We start from the raw sequence: 18768 nt of genomic DNA on the forward strand, positions 1-18768 counted from the left end.
CATTTGGACCAACAGCCTCTTCTGCCTCCCACACAGAATCACAAAGGGGAAGCCACTTTGAGCCAGTGAGAGCGGCTGCCTCCACCCTGAAGGAAATGATTTTGCCCTCTCTTCTTGGTGATTGTAACACATGTTCCAATCCCTATTTCCTTGTCAATGAAAATGTGGAAGATAATTTATGGGGAGAAGCCAACAAAGTAACAAATGAGTGACACCAAGTTAAGACAGTTAGCAAATGCAGAGCGTTTTTGAACTACAAAATAATTTTTTAAGCGGATTCATACAGTGGCAAATGGTACTGTAGTTGTTCTCAGGTTGCGTTATAGCCCAGTAGATGCCAGGCAGGCAATAGCCTCCCATGTGATATCAAGAATTGAAGTGGGATGTCGGGGGAGGCATGGATGATCTGGAATATTCAAGATGACTGTGAACAGTTTGAAAAATTCTTTCTTGCACCTCTCTGGTGTGCGCATTACTGGACTAACAGATGGCAGGAACCCAGGTGATAGTGAAAATGGAGGACATAAGATCCAGAGAGGGAAGTGCCACAGAGTTGAGGAAGAACAACATTTTCAAAGTACCTTTCACAGACCGTTTCTATGAGAGGTTGAGAACTGCGAAAAAAGGACTCTCGTGTGATCCATTAATTTAGAGAACTGCTAAGTTAAACAAGATTATATAGGTTTCTTGACTTACTAGAGCCCACAAAACATTAAATGCATTCCGAATCTCAAAAGTGGGAGTTTCATATACAGTAGCCCCTGCCATCATGGATTTCATGTTCTATGGTTTTGATTACCTGCCATTGACTTCAGTCCAAAAATACTAAATAGAAAATTCCAGAAATAATTCCTACATTTTTTTAAATTGCAGACCATTCTTGAGTAGTATGATGAAGTCTCATGATATCTCACTCCTTCCCACCAGGAAAGTGAATTATTTCATTGTCCAGTGTCCTTATGCTGCCTATGCTACCTGCCCATTAGTCTCTCAGTAGCTCTTAGTTATCAGATCAACTGTTTCAGTATGGCAGTGCTTATGTCCAAGCAACCTTATTTTACTTACTAATGACCCCAAAGCACAAGAGTAGTGATACTTGCATATTGTTATAATTGTTCTACTTTATTATTAGTTATCATTGTTAACCTTTACTATGCCTAATTTATAAATTAAACTTTATCATAGGTGTGTATGTATAGAAAAAAAGCATAGTATATATAAGGTTCAGTATTATCCAGGGTTGCAGGTATCCACTAGAGATCTTGGAACTTATCCCCCAAAGATAAGAGGGAACTACTGTACAACATTTTCTACTTATTTGGCCAAAGAATCCTTATTTTTCAAAATAGCTTCCAAGATCAGTGTTCTGTACAATGCTCTTTAGGAAATCCTAGGACAGAGAGATCAAATAAGGATAAGAAGGCAAGGGGAAAATATGGAGCCAGGTTTTTTATTAATACTAATAATTAGCTTATTAATATGAGCATATTAAAATAAGAAGACTTTTTGGCCATTCATTTGAAATAATGTGCCATTATTCTGGGAGTACAACTAGAATCATAAAACTATAGAAACATAACTGGATCATAGGCAATAATAAAACCATTTATCACGCTCACAGAGACAGCAAAGTTAATGTCCAGGCTAGAATTATTATAGTCTTTTAATTAATAGCAGCTACAGATATAAGCTTAGAGTTTCCCCCCTACTACACATTGTCCCAGAGGGGACAGAAAAGCATAATCTACTAAGAATCTTCTAATAGATTTGAAAGAGGAAGTTTGCTTTAGGGTTTTTTTTTTTTTTTTAAGAGGAAGCTCTTATGCTCAAAATGTTTTGTTCTTTCAGTTGAGTCTCCTCCAGACTCATGAATGGACAAAAACTAATTGAATGCTTCCACTTTAGTTGAATATTGCCCTCTGCTGGAATATGCATACAGTTTCTAGTATTCTTTCAAGGGTAGACAAATACAAAAGCATTGTCTAGATTCAAGGGCTCTAAAGTATACCTATTAATTATTTGGAGTCAGAGGGCTTGGATTTCTGTCCAAATTCTTGTGCTTATTGGTTAATTTCAGTCAAACTGGCAGCCACGTATATTAACTTGGCTGCCCCAAACACCTGTCAAATTCAACTTGTCTAAAACTGAACATATATTTTGTCATAATTCTGCTTCCTGGAAGGCCCATCCCACCCAGTGCTACACCCCAGGAATGGAGACACCGTCCTTCTCCCTTACCACTGACAGCCAATCAGATCCTACACTTTCAGGACCTCACTCATGTGTCCTCAACTCTCCCATCTTGTCACACTGCTGTAGGGCAGATTCTCTTCTGCGTTGCTTTCAGCAGCCCCATGGCTGGTCCCCATCTTCCACTAGGCCTCTACCATCCATTCCCCATACTCCCACCAAAGTGAACTTTACAGAGCTGTCAGGGTAGAATTCTAACAACTTGCCTCATGTACAGCCATGCCAATCTGCCTACTTCTTAAGCCTATGTTCTTGGCATCACTGCCACTTCCATACAGAAGCACAAACACACACACACACACACACACACACACACACACACACACTATATTCCAGGGCTTCAAAATGAGCTGCATTTTCCCCAGTACGTCATTTGGCTCAGGACTTTGTATTGCATGTAGAATTCCCTTCCCTCCATTAGATCACAGCTCCAGGGCCACTTCTTCCAGGAAGCTTTCCCTGACCGCTCCACTGTCACAGTCTACAGCATGCTAATACACAGAGCTACTTGCAAATAACTCCTGTAGCAATTATCACACTGTGCCATGAGAGCTTGTTTTTCTGCCCCAACCTCAAACTGTAAGCCCCTTAAGAACAACTTGGAATTAAAATACTCCTTTAGACCTCAGTGTTCTAAATTAATTTGAACGTAGAATACAAGAGAGGAAAAATTTGCAAGAGGATTTTTTAAAATCAGAAGTTGATTTTAAAAAAGAAAAAGTAAGGGCAGAGGCTTAAATAAGCAACAACTTAATACAAAAAATGCAGTCAGCATTGCCATAGGCCCTTGTAATCAAGTGCCCAGAAACTTAGCTCCAAGTTTGTCAGAAAGCTAGAAGTAAGAAACCTGATCGGCTACAGGTACAGCAGTAAAAGTGAGCTGAGCCAGGCACTCAGGTGAAGCTGTGTTCCCAATACAAAACCAGAAAGAGCTTTCTCCTACAGGTCTTCAAGGAGAAAGCACAAAGTAGCCCACCACCTTCTTGGGCAGCAGGGTAAAGAGTGGCTCCGTCAACACAGCCAGTAGCGAGTGTCACCCACAGGGGAGAACAGTAAAGGCAATTCCCTTGGGCTCCAAGCAGGTGCAGTCTGAGGAGGAGGCTCAGCTGCTCGGGCTTAACCCAGGAACATATGCAGTCGGGATGGGCCACACAGACTCAGCAACTCACCAGAAATACGCCTTCTCTAAGACTAGTTTTTTTTGTTTTGTTTTGTTTTGTTTTGTTTTTGAGATGGAGTCTCACTGTGTCACCCAGGCTGGAATGCAGTGGCGCAATCTCAGCTCACTGCAACCTCGCCTCCCAGGTTCAAGCAATTCTCTTGTCTCAGCCTCCCGAGTAGCTGGCATTACAGGTGCACACCACCACACCTGGCTGATTTTTGTATTTTTAGTAAAGACGGGGTTTCGCCATGTTGGTCAGGCTGGTCTCGAACCCCCGACCTCAGGTGATCCACCCACCTCGGCCTCCCAAAGTGCTGGGATTACAGGTGTGAGCCACCGTGCCCAGCCAAGACTACTTTTTTTTTTTTTTTTTTTTAACAAACACGCAGGTAAAGAGTTTAAGATCATAGTACCTGACAAATACCTAGAATCCAACTCTTCTGTGAGGCCAGTTAAAAGCAGAATCAAAAGTATTGACCAGCTATTAACATTGGTGGCTTAGGAACAAGGGCCTTGTCATATTTTTCCTCCCTAGCCCCAGCATCAAGCTTGGTGGTTCTCAACCCTATCAGACCTATGCCCTTTACATTAACAGGTATTTTGTGTTGCTTCCTTCACTATCTTGAAATTGAGTTAGTAGATCACATAACTCTACCCCCTAGATACATATAACCTTATCTTCATGTCTAATTAAAAATAAAAATCAATATAATATCCTAACTAAAATATGAAGCAAATGGAGAGTAACTGATAAGAAGATAATATGTATTTCAATGCATAGAACCTTTACCCTAAATACCCTAGGAGACGCAATAATGTGGTTAGATTTTTGCAACCACCGGGTTTTGAAAACACAAAATCAGGATCTATTCCAGACAAGAAATACAGGAATATGCAAAAATATGCTTCCTAGAATGAAAACTTCTGTTTATTACCACAACTTACTAAAAGACCAAAATTAATTTGCATATGGAAAAGCAGAAGTAACCTCAAATGAAGTAAGAATTGCATGCATAGATAAACTGTCAAGTTGAGGAAAATGAGGAATGATGATTTTCCTGCATATGAGCTAGGTATTATGCACAAGTGGGGCATCAGAATGATTCCATGTGGCACGTTGTGGAATAGAGTAGGAACGATGTATTATAAAAAATATATCTTCTTTTATGAACTTCCACCACAAGTAGAATCACACATGCCGTCTCTGAATCACCATCAGGACTGTAAACAGCTGTACAGGACAACTCTTAGTTGCACAGGGCTGTTCTGTACCTTGAGGAACATCCAGCAGCCCTGATGCCTCAATTCTAAATGCCAGTGGTGCCCCCCGACCCTCGTGATGACAAAAACTCCTTCATGACTTCCAGAGTATCCTTGCTTAGCAAAAAGTAGGAGATCCACAAAGGTGGAAGAAACTAAAGAACAAATGATGGAATGAAGGACTCAATGAATGAACAAGCTGAATGAGGAGAACAATCAGAATGTCAAGAGAGCATCCTGAAGATCAGGAATGCGAGAGGACCTGGCCCAGGTCCCGGCAAACAGCACTCAGGACATTCCAGTTAAATGGAGAGTGGAAACAAACAGTATACTTCATTTGATGCTGTCCGAGGACCCAGGGGCTTTGCTGTATCCCACACCCCTGATCTTGCCTCTGAGCCCCTTGATTCCTGGCCGGCTTCACCACACACTTCAACGGACTGGTTAGCTTGTTTGTCCAGAGCACTCTGTGGCTGCCATAAGTGGGAAAGGAGCATGCGTACCTTCTTCAGTTTCTGCACCGCTGGAGGGCATAGCTGTTCTTTCCTCTGGCCTGGCTTCTTGCTCAAAGGCCTAGGAAACAATGGGGGGAAAAAAAAAAACAAAAAAGCACAGAAAACCATTTGAGGTTCCAGATATACAGCAAAGAGGCAAAAGTCACTATCAATGATCTCAGAGCTACGAGGTTGGGAAATAGTGGGTGGGTGAAGCCACTGGGAGAACATATAGCCAGCACCCCAGCAGGAGGGCGAGCAAAGTCAGGAGAAACTCCAAGGCAGGGGCCAAAACTGTCCCTGCCACTAATCTTTTATTGCTTCTGCAGGTCACACCAAGCAGAAGGTTCTCAGGAATATCATGCATGTACCAGAAAGAGAACCGAAAATCTTGACGCCAGAAAGAAGGGCTTCTGGCCTGTGCATCTGCCACCTGGAGCAGACCAAATCCACATCCTAAGACACAGGAATCTCAGAGGACCAGGTGAGGGGCTAGGACCGTGATCACAAGGAAGATCCTGGATGACCATGGGCCCTGAGCTGCAGGTTGGCACACGCTGGTGCAGGCTGGCCCTGGGTGAAACTAAGTTGATGAGCCTTCCAAAAGGCTTTAGCGAAAAGTTGCCCTCTTGGGACCATCCGAATTTTCTTTTGACAGATTCCCCACAGCCAGTGAAAATGTGAAGAAACACAGAATTATGCATTGATGTGCTGAATAGTAAGCTAGCCCAAGACACCCCCAGCACAGGTTCTGAAATCAATCATCAGTATACTTGGGCAGGTAATCACATAACTGACATAGGTCCCTTATCCCCTTGGGCGTGTCATTAAGCCCCATAGATTGGGTGCTTCATTCTTTGACTACTTAGGAACAATGCCCTGCAGCTGCAGTAAAAGGAATATAAAAATATATACAATTCAGCAAACCACAAACAGGCAGGGAGCAACAAGTGCCTGGTTGCCCACCCTCCATGGGCTGTAAATTCACCCCAGCCCCACTTCCAGGACACTGTGTTCTCTTCTGAGGCCCACCATGGAATGAGTGGCTGGACCAGGGCAGGTCCATATAAGGGGTAGTGATGAGATGGCCACATGAGCACCCAAGGATGGAGGAGGGGTCACCACACAGGCTCAAGGTCTAAGACAGCCAGCCACCTGCCCCATGTGTCTACCTGGGCTGAACCTTAGCCCTGACCCCCCGTCTTTCAATGAAGAGAGTGAGAGTCGCCAAGGCTATGTGAGAAAAGAACATCAAGGCAATGCTGGTTTCTGATTAAACAACAAAACTTGAAATAAGGAAATGCTATTTTCTCTTGAAAATAGAATATATTCAAACTTAATTTTTATCCTTAGAAGTAATTTTGAATATACCTTTAAAAACTTAAATTTCCTAGTTGCTTATTAATTTTAGCCAAGCTGTAGAGTGAAATTATCAGCATTTGGATTGTTATGAGGAAATAACTAAAAAGTGATTAAAAGATACGGCTACGAGTTTGCCTATTATTTAATTTCCTAATATTCTGTCTTTACAGTTTGGATATTTCGCACCACCTTCCATTTTAACATTTAATATTTATTAGAAACTGTCAGGCCATCACTGTCAATTGAAATGTAGTGTGAAAGTATGAACCCTTTACAACTCTGAAAGTATGGCTTCTGACTGGGTTCACCTGGAGAGCTCTTATATATTGTAAAGCAAACTCAGGTTTCCACAGCAAGGTTTTACTGTCATTGTTCTACAGGACTACAGATAACTAAGCAATGCCCAAACTCAGAGACTAAACATGTCTCCTTGGAGAAGACTGAGTACGGGCTGTAGTTCAGTGAGTACAGATCAGTCACTCAAATCAAAGTCCCCATCTATAGCTGTCATATAAAAACGGACTTTTAGATAAGATTCCATAAAGCATGAATACTTTTTATACAAAATCTATATGTAATCTCATAATATTTATCATCCAAAGTTGTAAAGCTTCAGTGTGGACAACCTATAAAATAATTACCACCTGCTTATATTTAAAATAATATCTAACCAAGTAATATGCATCACAAAAAATTTAGATAAGAATACAATAGAATCACTTTGTCAGGCAAGTAAGAATTAAGGTCTTTGGAAGCCATAAAGAATCTCTCAGCCCTTCCTTCTCGGTCTCTCTGCTCAAATCAGCCATACACCTCAAGAAAGGAAGGAAAAAGAGGGATGTGGAAACTTGGAACATAAGGCCATTCCACTCTAACTGATTCTTGTATCAAGTGTTTTTCATAAGATGAAAATCTCATAGAAACTGGAGAGCCATCTCCATTTGGCCTTTGTGATTATAAAGTCCACTACAATAAATTATTGAGGTATCTAGATTTACTCATCATAAATCTTCCCCAAGGTCATCAGTATTATCTCAAATGTACATGAGAAATCACAAATCTAGCCTAAGACTTTAGAAGATTTTATAATGAAGCAAATGTTCAATAGAGTTTGTTCCGTTCTTTTCAGGATAGTCACCAAGTGCTATGCCGCTGTCTGAGCATCTCTTCTGAGGAAAAGCACTGGGCTGAGCTCTGCCCCCATAGAACTGATGCTGGCAAAACCAACCGTCTGCCCAGCCAGAATAACCACCACTGGGTGCTTTGGTGAGAAACCACAGTGATGGATGAAGGCTTGAGTAGCATTTTTTTTTTTTTTTTTTTTTTTTAGACGGAGTCTCGCTCTGTCACCAGGCTGGAGCGCAGTGGTGCGATCTCGGCTCACCGCAACCTCCGCCTCCCGGGTTCAAGCAGTTCTCCTGCCTCAGCCTCCCAAGTAGCTAGGACTACAGGCGCATACCACTGTGCCCAGCTAATTTTTGTATTTTTAGTAGAGACGATGTTTCACCATGTTGGCCAGGATGGTCTCGATCTCCTGACCTCATGATCCACCCACCTCGGCTACCCAAAGTGCCAAAGTGCCAGGATTACAGGTGTGAGCCACCATGCCCAGCCGGCTTGAGCAGTTTTAAATGACAAGCATCCTTAAAAGAAGACCCTCATTCTGTATATACTGTATGTGATGCTGTATGTCAGAAAATTACACACCAAATTCCCTAAAACCCAGCAAAGAGAGAAAGATCATACTCTGAAGACCACGTTTTATTTTAACTGTTTAAATAAAACTCTATATGGAGTAAGCCAATAATAATCTTTGTTTGATACATAATGTTTTTGGCTAACTCATTATTTCAATTATATGAAGCAAATATTCTACAAAAGCTGAAACTGTGGCCAATGATAATATTGGTTTTCTAAGCTGACTTTTTACTCTGTAAAGCCTAAATAGTCATGAGACCTGTGTCTTGTGAAGGAATGTGCTTGAGAACACAGGAGGCCATAGGATCTGGTTAGTGTGTTCAATAGACCCCGGAGCACTGCCAACTAGATTGACTCAAGCCTTATTCAAGCCTTACTCAAAATAACACCTTGATTAATCATAATTAAAAGATGGAAATATTCTTAATATTCTTTCAAAGTCTACCAAAAAAAAAAAAAAAAGAGAGATAAAGTTGAAATGTTTTAAACCCTGAGATGGGCATGCTATGATAGCACCCAAAGGTGGGGTTTGGACCATGATGGGAAGGTGAAAGCCTCTTTGGAAAAGAACTAGGATTTTACCTGTTTCCATTCAAGCAGAGTCTGTACTGCATTCTGTACTGGATTCTGCACTGGAACAAATGCTTAACTACATTTGAGCAATATGATAATCTGGGAGTAGATATTATACATGTAAGATAGCCCTAAATGTAACTGCTTTAGATAATAATTATAATACAATCAATAAATTAATGAAAATATCCAATATTAAAGTATTAAAACCCAACTATGGAAAAGACTGGCTCAGAAAAGAAAATGAAAATATTATACAAACTCCTATAAAATATATAATAGTCTTCATTCTACTGATCTAATGCAGTTTCCAATTTCATGTCCCCCAAGGTTTCATTAAAAAAAAGTCCTACCCCCAAAAAACACCGCTCTCATAATAAGAAATTGATGCCTGCATTCTCTGAAGCATGCATTATCACATGCTAGAATCACTATGTACAAACCTTGACAAGAAAGGCTCTATCCCAAAAGTATTTCCGGAAGAGTTTAATATCTGCCTCCAACAAATGCTCGGCTGTGTGGTTCAGGGTCAGGGTCAGCGTTTCTGATGAGTGAATGTAATGCAAGGAGGCTTCTTCACTGAGTTGCACTCGGGAGAAGCTTGGGGACCATCTGCCCTGAAAACTGAAACAACACAAATCAAAACCCACACAGAGCTTCAAAGACACCAGCCCCAGGATCCCAGCCCTTAGGATCACTGCCCCTGATCTTACAAATCCAACTGGCAAAATGATCCTTGAAAGTCACCTATGTGCAATAAATACATAAGATCATAAAAACAGATACTAATAAAGCCATCTTTCTTTTTCCACCTAGAGAAGAAGTCTATTGAAAACCATTGACATATACTACGTACTTTAAAGGTTTACATAAAGAATGAAACAGTACTGAATTTTAAACATAGTACTTTACCTCAACATTTCATTCTCCTTTTAATCTGAAAAGATGCCTCTCACTTTAATGGGGCTACCTGTAGTAGAACAAATTAGCTGGCAGCCAGTGGTTTATTAGGTGATTACTGTGGAAAACAGATATGATCTCCAGGGAACATGGTGAGGTTTGGATGTCATAAATAAGTGAGATATTCATAACACATGGTACCACTGTTGTAAATTCTTTCTTATGCAAATTAAAACATGCACAAATTTGATCATGTTGTATTTCTGAACACACTCACACACAAAGGAATGACATTTCCAACCTAAATTCTTGAATATACACTTATTTTCTGTTATATCTTGGCTGAGAACATTTGTACATTTGTAAATTACATGCAGGCTTCATGGTTAGTATCGCAATATTCTGGATGGCTTATAAGGTCCTGTAATAGTAACAGTAAAGAAACCTCAAGGGGAAATATTAATGTTCTTGGGTTACAGCATACCTCAGCATGTCACATCCCACCAGATTGTTCCCAGATTCCTCAATTCACAGAACTAGCTCTATGCCCCTTTCCTCTTTTAACATGACCTAATTTTGTTAATGAATGTTTGCTTTACAAAAATATAGTATATTTCCAATGAAGGAAATGTTATCTCCATCAGATGGAGTGACAAAAAGAGATCCTTAAAGAACAGTTTTACTCTAAGTCTTAGGGGACCTCTCCAAACTCTTGACACTCATTACTGGCAAGGACTCCAGAAGTTTCCAGAAAACAACTCCCCATGCCAATAACAAGCCACTGAGATGAATGGTCTCTGAACCTGAGCAATAAGGTCATTGTTGTTAATTTAGAATATGGAAGCTCTATCATCATATCACCAGAACTTAGCTTACACTCTACTTCTAATCCCATCCATGAATGGATTTATTAGACCTGGAAACATTTAAAACACGTATCTTCTCGTCTTGGACACAGTAGAAAGATACAAAGCTACCAACAGATGAAGTGTGCCTCTAGGACCTCAGTAGAACACAGAATTGTTCACGATGAATGAGTCAAAGGAAGTGTTCTTGCCTTGCCCTTTTTAGCCAAGGAAGTGGGGTCATGTTAAAACAAGGAAAAGGACAATTCCCTCCAGATAGGCTTGCCCCTTGGCTGATGGTCATTTGATCAAATGAGAAACAAAAATAAACCAAAAGCTCTGATTTCTACTCTAATGCCCACTTATGTACTACATAACTATAAATTAATTACATTGAGTTCCATGAGCCAAACAAGAAAAGCCAGTCCATTTGAACATGCCACATAATAATTCTCTAATAATATTTAATATTTATGTAGCATTTACTCTAACAATGGTTAATATTTATGTAGCATGTTGTAATTTTCAACGTACTTTCCCATTTATACTTTGGTTTTTTACCACGTTAAGTCAAAAAAATCACTATATATGAATCCTTCTTTCATAAGCTAAGAATAATGGCTGACCTGAACCTTTCTAAGTAACCAACAATACACTCATTATTCACTGGAAGTGTTGATACCCTCATTAACACAGAGAACATTATAGTTTACAAATTATTTCCTTTACATTATTTCATTAGACCATAATGACCACCAAATTGACTAAATCATACCATAGCATTTGTCTGTTATTCATTGATTCAAAAAAAAATTTATATCCTTTCAACAAATATTATGTGCTGGACGTTGTACTAGAGCATTGCAATGGGTAAAACAGAAATAGTCCCAGACCTCAAATGATTAAGAGATATATATGAAACAAATGACCACACATATAATTATAATATTGTGAATTAGTCATAATGTTACTCATATTTAACATTCTGAATTAATCATAATCATCAAAGAGAATAACACAGAAGGGGTTGACATTTAAGCTGAAATCTAAATGCTAGTGTTTCCCCAATTTTTTTTCATTATCACTCCTTTCAGAGCCTTTTGAGACCTTTTTCCTATCTCACCCTCATGAAACATTAATACCAATTATACCAGTATATCTGTTTATATGATCTATATATATGCATGAGAGCTAACAGTAAAACATAAACCAACATTAGCTTGTGGTTTGGTTATTTCCATTTTTCTATAATGCTTGGCCGACTTTATACAAATAAGAGAGAGACTATCAAGTAGCTAAACTCACTTTGTGACGTCTTCCACCAGCTTGGAGTGTCCTTCACGTAAAGCTAAGTCTAATGGTGTGGCACCCTCTTCGTTGGGTAAAGCCAAGGCCTGGACTCCCCCCGGGAGACACAAGAAGAACTGGGAAAGTTTAGCCAGGCCCCATCTCATAGCCAGGTGTAGAAGAGATTCTCTGTGAGAAGATACTGAAGAGGAAAAAACACATACCATATTAGTTCCTCCATTTACAAAGTTTGTTTTACACATTTTATCAAAGGGACAGTGTATTTAGACATAATAAGAACGTCAGAGTTGGAAGAAATTAACAATGGCACCCAATCACTGTATCTCATTTTACAAATTTGGAGAGTTCAAGATTTTTGTGAATGCCCAGGTAGGCAGTAGGTGCTGGGGCCAGGTCCGCTGAGCACAGGTAGAGTGTTCTTTCCACCCATTGCACTACACATTCACGTCATCTTTCACTAGACATGCAGTGCAGTCATCTAGGGAAGCAGGTTCTAGGAAAGGACCATCCTTTGGAAACAGACACTTGTTGATATGCAAAGAGTTCCTTGAGGAGATCCTGCTGCTCAGGCAGGGAGGCTCTCAGAGGCCAAGACTGTAGAGGGACCTCCGTTTCCACCCTTTGTCCTCAGAGCTGCTCCTCCCCTGATAAGAAGCCGCAAGAGAAATGGCTTCATATGGGTCATTCTCAAACTTCACAGCAGTGCTTTTACCCATCTACTAAATCCCTGAGATTATGTCAATATTGCCAAAGCCACCCCGTTGCTCTGCTCAGGAGGCTCGACCTGTAAGGCCCCTGCACAGAGGGCCCTTGGTCGGTCCGTGGGCATCAGCTCCACTGTGGTGTTTGCCACTCTCTGTTGTCATCTTCCAGGCGGAGGGGTCCTTGAGGTATTTTATTCCTAATACCTAGCATAGTATCTGGCAAATGAAAGCCATTTAGCATTTGAGGAGTTGAATGACAATTGGCTGTTAAAATCTCTACGGTTTGTGTGTATTTAAATTACTTAGTTTGAATAGTCTGTACACTGAATTCTTCACTGTAAAATGGACACTGAGAACAAAATGACCTACTTCTCCACAGTTTCCTGTCCATATTAACACTATCTTACTATTCCATTATCTTCATTAGCACAATTTTACTATTCCAGGAGCCACTTGCCCAGGCAAATGAATGATTGCTCATTATAGGAACCTTCCGCAAGACTAACCAACTGTTCAGTAGAAACCAATAAAAGGCAGTTTGAACCCTAAAAGCAATCCTAACTACATTATGATCCTTCCCGAGTCCTGATCAAGCTCCTTTCCTGTCCAACATGCCCCACCCACCACCATCCCCAACACTAAAAACCCTTATAAGGCCAGGCGTGGTGGCTAATGCCTTAATCCCAGCACTTTGGGAGGCCAACGCGGGAGGATCACTTGAGCCTAGGAGCTCAAGACCAGCCTGGTGAATGTGGGAAAACCCACTGTCCACAAAAAATACAAAAATTAAACAGGCATGGTGGCACTCGCCTGGGGTCCCAGCTAATCAGCAGGCTGAGGTGGGAGGATTGCTTGAGCCCAGGAGGCAGAGGTTGCAGTGAGTGGAGATTGCACCACTGCACTCCAACCTGGGCCATAAAGTGAGGCCCTGTCTCAAAAAAAAGACCCTCATTAAGCCAAACTTCAAGTTCTCAATAAATTCTCACCTCACCTCACAGCTCCCCCTTCAAGACACCTCTAAGGCCCTGTGGAGGTGGTGTTCTCCCATACCATAGTAGGCAATAAACTCAGCTTTGTCCTACCTGCAGGCTGTGGTAATGATGATATTTGGGAAGCCAGGTTTCTACAAAGCTCTAATTTGAAACAATTAGAAGGAAACACTCCACCATAAATGAATGCAAATAAAAGGCTTAGTTTACATTTTTAATTATTTATATATCTATATCTATAGAGATATAGATAGCTAGATCAATGAATGTAAGGCATTATACTTAAAATATGTAAATGAACTCATCACAGTGAAATGCCACCAACTTACCAGTATATTTGCTCTATCAATCATCTGTGTGACATGGAACACATCCCCTCAGTAAAATAACATTCAAAATACCAAAATATCTAAAAACAGACAAGGCAATACACTCCTGCCAGATATTTGTTTAATATACTTGATATCTTCAGCTTTATGAAAATTTAAAAACTATCTTAGCTATTAGAGAACTTATCTTTGACTATTTTATCCTTTAACTTTTGACCATTATACTCCTTTGAATAAAAAGTGAGGTTTTTGTTTTTAGATTCCCAGCAGGGTATGTAAAATGTTGGATAATATTTGTATTTTTCTTCCTTTTTAAATAATAACCAGGAATAGACTTGTTAAGATCAGGTAACAAATATACATATGCACACATATGTGCATGTGTACTCCCCAACACAGGAAAACCTGTCAGCATGAGATATTAACCAGGCATACTAAGATGGAATTTCTCTCCTTTTTTTTTTTTTGAGATGGAGTCTCACTCTGTTGCCCAGGCTGGAGTGCGGTGGTGCAATCTTGGCTCACTGCAACCTCTGCCTCCCAGTTTCAAGTGATTCTCCTGCCTCAGCCTCCTGAGTAGCTAGGATTACAGGTGCGCGCCATCAACCCCAGCTAATTTTTGTATTTTTAGTAGACACAGGTTTTCACCATGTTGGCCATGCCAGTCTGGTCTTGAACTCCTGACCTCAGGTGATCCACTCGCCTTGGCCTCCCAAAGTGCTGGGATTACAGGCATGAGCCACCACACCCAGCCCGGATGGAATTTCTAAGACATATTTCCTAATCTGAATATAGTGAGAAATATTCCATAGTTGTATGGATTGTAATTTTCTTTCCCCTCCCAAAAAAATGATCAAAAGGGAACATCTAAACCTTTTGTGCTCCCTTTTCAAATTATACCATTGGTAAAGGAAAGCATGGTATCAATTTAAGTAACACTTTCTGCCATGTCTGGTGCAATGCCCTAAATACCATTGAACCTGGAGTGTATTTCACTGTATTCAACCTGACCAACAGTGTGAGTGTGGGCAGATCTGTTTCCTCTACCAGGAGAGCTCTCCAAACTTGTTCTGCTAATCCAGCTCCCTCTTCTCTCCTTCTGGCTCCATCCTCACATCTTGTTCAATGAGAGAGAACAGTAAACACGCAGGCCTGAATGGCTCACTGTTGCCTCTCTTTCTGAGAATCTACCCGCTTCCCAGGGAGGAGGTAAGGCAGGCGAAGAGAGAATCTTCTGATGTTTAAAGAAAACAAATAAAAACTGACCAAAATGTTGTAAGAGAGAGCTTTCTCATTCAGTATGAAAGTTCAGAGTGCAGAGCGAGGCAAACAGCTTGAAATAGGAAGCATCATGACATATATAAATAATTCTGCCTGTTACAGAGTTTCAGATTTCTTAACGGCAGCCAGCAAAACAAACTGTGGAAAGAGGTTATACAATTTGGCAGAGGTGGGAGTGTTTAAAATAATTTCTTAAACTAAATAAATGTCTCTTCCTGTTTGGTTGGTGCCAGGAGTTATTTGAACTAATGTAACCAATGCAGAATTACTAATAATTGCTGTAATGGCAAACATTAAAAGGTACGACCTATAACATCATGAGAGCATGAAAACCAAGACACAAAAAGGAACTGAACAGGCTGTGCCATTCAATAAGCCATTCCTTACTGCATAACAGGAGTCCATCTGCCCCAGATAGGAAGGGAGTGCAGAGTTTGTGCTTCTCACTCTGCCGGGCATCAGTTTCTTTGCCCATGAAATGAGTCTGTCACAATAAAGATCCAAGGTTCCTAAGAGTATTCAATCCTGTCCTAACTCTATGGTTACTATCTGCAAAAACAGCACAGGTCAAAGCTTCCAGGCATCTGAAGCACAAGGGCAAGGAAGGTCAGACAGTTTAAGTGTTACTAAAGGAAAGTGGTTTTGTTACTGGTCAATTTAGAACCATTACCATATCCACACAAGATCTGGCCATACCTTTCAATTAGCCAAAGGCTTAGCTTGGAAGATTAAAGAATAAATTAACCTCTCAAATGTAGGCTAATCGATCATAACCAAATGTGCCACTCTGTGGGGCGTATTGATAATAGGGGAGGCTGTGCATGTGTAGGGGCAGGGAATATATGGGAAATATCTGTATCTTCCACTCAATTTTGCCATGAACCTAAACCTGTTCTTAAAATGTCTATTAAAAAATAATAAAATAGGTTAAATAATTAACCAAGGTCTCCAGAACTCACAATCACTGCTAGAGGAAATGTAAACTGTTACAACCCCTTTGGAAAACACAGGAACATTATCTAATAAAGTCAGAGAAACTAACGCAAATCCAGTCCGCAACAGTTCCATTCCTACCTATAAACCCTAGCAAGAAACCATGCAAAAAATATAAATGGTCAAAATTCAAAGTAATCTTAATGTTCATCAATGGAATAAATTGCAGTGCAATCATACAACAATATTCTAACAATCAAAATGAATTACAGATTAACACAGAAGGAAGTAATGAATATAATGTCAAAAGGGAAAAATCAAGTCACAAAATACACAGGATATGTTTCAATTAATATGAAGTTCAAGAAGAGTAAAAGTTAAAATTATTACTTAGGCATATATACATACGTTGTAACACTGTAAAGAAAAGCAAGGAAATGGCTAGTATAAAAGTCAGCACAATACCTGTTAGGAAAAAGAGAAGAATGTGACTAGGAAAGGAGGAGGGGTATTTGCACTCCTGAGGTCCATTGGTATGAGTGTATCTCTCTGTTTTTCTGTCTCTGTCTCCCTCTGCCTCTCTCTCACACACATATATATATATATATATACATATATATATACACATACAGACACAGGGTAAAATATTTTTTCTGATATTTGTGTGTGTATTAGTCCATTTTCATGCTGCTGATAAAGACATACCTGAGACTGGGCAATTTACAAAAGAAAGAGGTTTAGTGGACTTACAGTTCCACATGGCTAGGGAGGCCTCACAATCATGGTGGAAGGCAAAAGGCACTTCTTACATGGCAGCGGCAAGAGGGAGCTTGTGCAGGGAAACTCCCATCTTGAAAACTATCAGATCTCGTGAGCCTCATTCACTATCATGAGAACAGTGCAGGAAAGACCCATCCCCATAATTCAATCACCTCTTACCAGGTTCCTCCCATGATACATGGGAATTGTGGGAGTTATAATTCAAGATGAGATTTGGGTGAGGACACAGCCAAATCATATCATTCTTCCCCTGGCCCCTCCCAAATTACATTTTAAACCCAATCATGCCTTCCCAATGGTCCCTCAAAGTCTTAACTCATTTCAGCATTAACTCAAAAGTCCACAGTCAAAAGTCTCATCTGAGACAAGGCAAGCCCCTTCTGCCTATGAGCCTGTAAAATCAAAAGCAAGCTAGTTACTTCCTAGATACAATGGGGTTACAGGCACTGGGTAAATACACTCACTCCAAATGGGAAAAATTGGCCAAAACAAAGAGGCTACAGGCCCTACGCAAGTCTGAAATTCAGTGGAGCAGTCAAATCTTAAAGCTCCAAAAATGATCTCCTTTGACTCCATGTCTCATATCCAGGTCACACTGATGCAAGAGGTGGTTTCCCATGGTCTTGGGCAGCTCTGCCCCTGTGGCTTTGCAGGGTAAAGCCTCCCTCCCAGCTGCTTTCATGGGCTGGTATTGAGTGTCTGTGGCTTTTCCAGGCACACAGCGCAAGCTGTCAGTGGATCTACCATTCTGGGGTCTGGAAGATTGTGGCCCTCTTCTCACAGCTCCACTAGGCAGTGTCCCAGTAGGAAATCTGTGTGGGGGGTCCCACCTCACATTTCCCTTCCACACTACCCTAGCAGAGGTTCTCCATGAAAGCCCCACCCCTGCAGCAAACTTTTGCCATGGACATACAGGCATTTCCATACATTCTTTGAAATCTAGGTTCCCAAACCTCAATTCTTGACTTCTGTGCACTTGCAGGTTCAACACCATGTGGAGGCTGCCAAGGCTTGAGGTTTGCACCCTCAGAAGCCATGGCCTGAGTTCTGTGTTGGTTCCTTTCAGCTACGGCTGGAGCAGCTGGGATGCCAGGCACCAAGTCCCTAGGCTGCACAACATGGGGACCCTGGGCCCAGCCCATGAAACCATTTCCTCCCTAGGCCTCTGGGCCTGTAATGGGAGGGGCTCCCATGAAGCCCTCTGACATGCCCTGGAGACATTTTCCCCATTGTCTTGGGGATTAATATTCAGTTCTTCATTACTTATACAAATTTCTGCAGCCAGCTTGAATTTCTCCTCAGAAAATGGGATTTTCTTTTCTATTGCATTGTCAGGCCGAAAATTTTCCAAACTTTTATGCTCTGCTTCCCTTATAAAACTGAATGCCTTTAACAGCACCCAAGTCACTTCTTGAAGGCTTTGCTGCTTAGAAATTTATTCCGCCAGATGCCCTAAATCATGGCTCTCAACTTCAAAATTCCACGAATCTCTAGCACAGGAGCAAAATGCTGTCAGTCTCTTTGCTAAAACGTAACCTTCGCTCCAGTTCTCAACAAGTTCCTCATTTCCATCTGAGACTACCTCAGCCTGGAATTTATTGTCCATATTGCTATAATCATTTTGGGCAAAGCCATTCAACAAGTTTCTAGGAAGTTCCAAACTTTTGCACATTTTCCTGTCTTCTTCCGAGCCCTCCAAATTGTTCCAACACCTGCCTGTTACCCAGTTCCAAAGTTGCTTCCACATTTTCAGGTATCTGTTCAGCAGCACCCCACTCTAGTGGTACCAATTTACTGTATTAATCCATTTTCATGCTGCTGATAAAGACATACCTGAGACTGGGCAATTTACAAAAGGAAGTGATTTAATGGACTTACAATTCCATGTGGCTAGGGAGGC

At 40.8% G+C, this 18768-nt stretch overlaps 1 protein-coding gene across 5 annotated transcripts in view; it reads right to left on the minus strand.

Annotated features, from left to right (window-relative positions):
- Nucleotides 1-18768, minus strand: part of ARHGEF28 (Rho guanine nucleotide exchange factor 28) — a 314548-nt gene that overhangs the window by 155292 nt on the left and 140488 nt on the right. For all 5 annotated transcript variants that reach the window (XM_016953152.4, XM_001151367.8, XM_001151239.8 and 2 more), the window contains exons 5-7: nucleotides 11850-12033; nucleotides 9243-9423; nucleotides 5176-5245 (exon numbers count right to left, since the gene is read on the minus strand). In XM_016953152.4, the coding sequence (XP_016808641.3) occupies nucleotides 5176-5245; nucleotides 9243-9423; nucleotides 11850-12033 (435 nt within the window). The remainder of the gene's footprint in view (nucleotides 1-5175; nucleotides 5246-9242; nucleotides 9424-11849; nucleotides 12034-18768) is intronic.

Source organism: Pan troglodytes, chromosome 4, assembly GCF_028858775.2.
Source record: "Pan troglodytes isolate AG18354 chromosome 4, NHGRI_mPanTro3-v2.0_pri, whole genome shotgun sequence".
Classification (NCBI taxonomy): Eukaryota; Metazoa; Chordata; class Mammalia; order Primates; family Hominidae; genus Pan; species Pan troglodytes.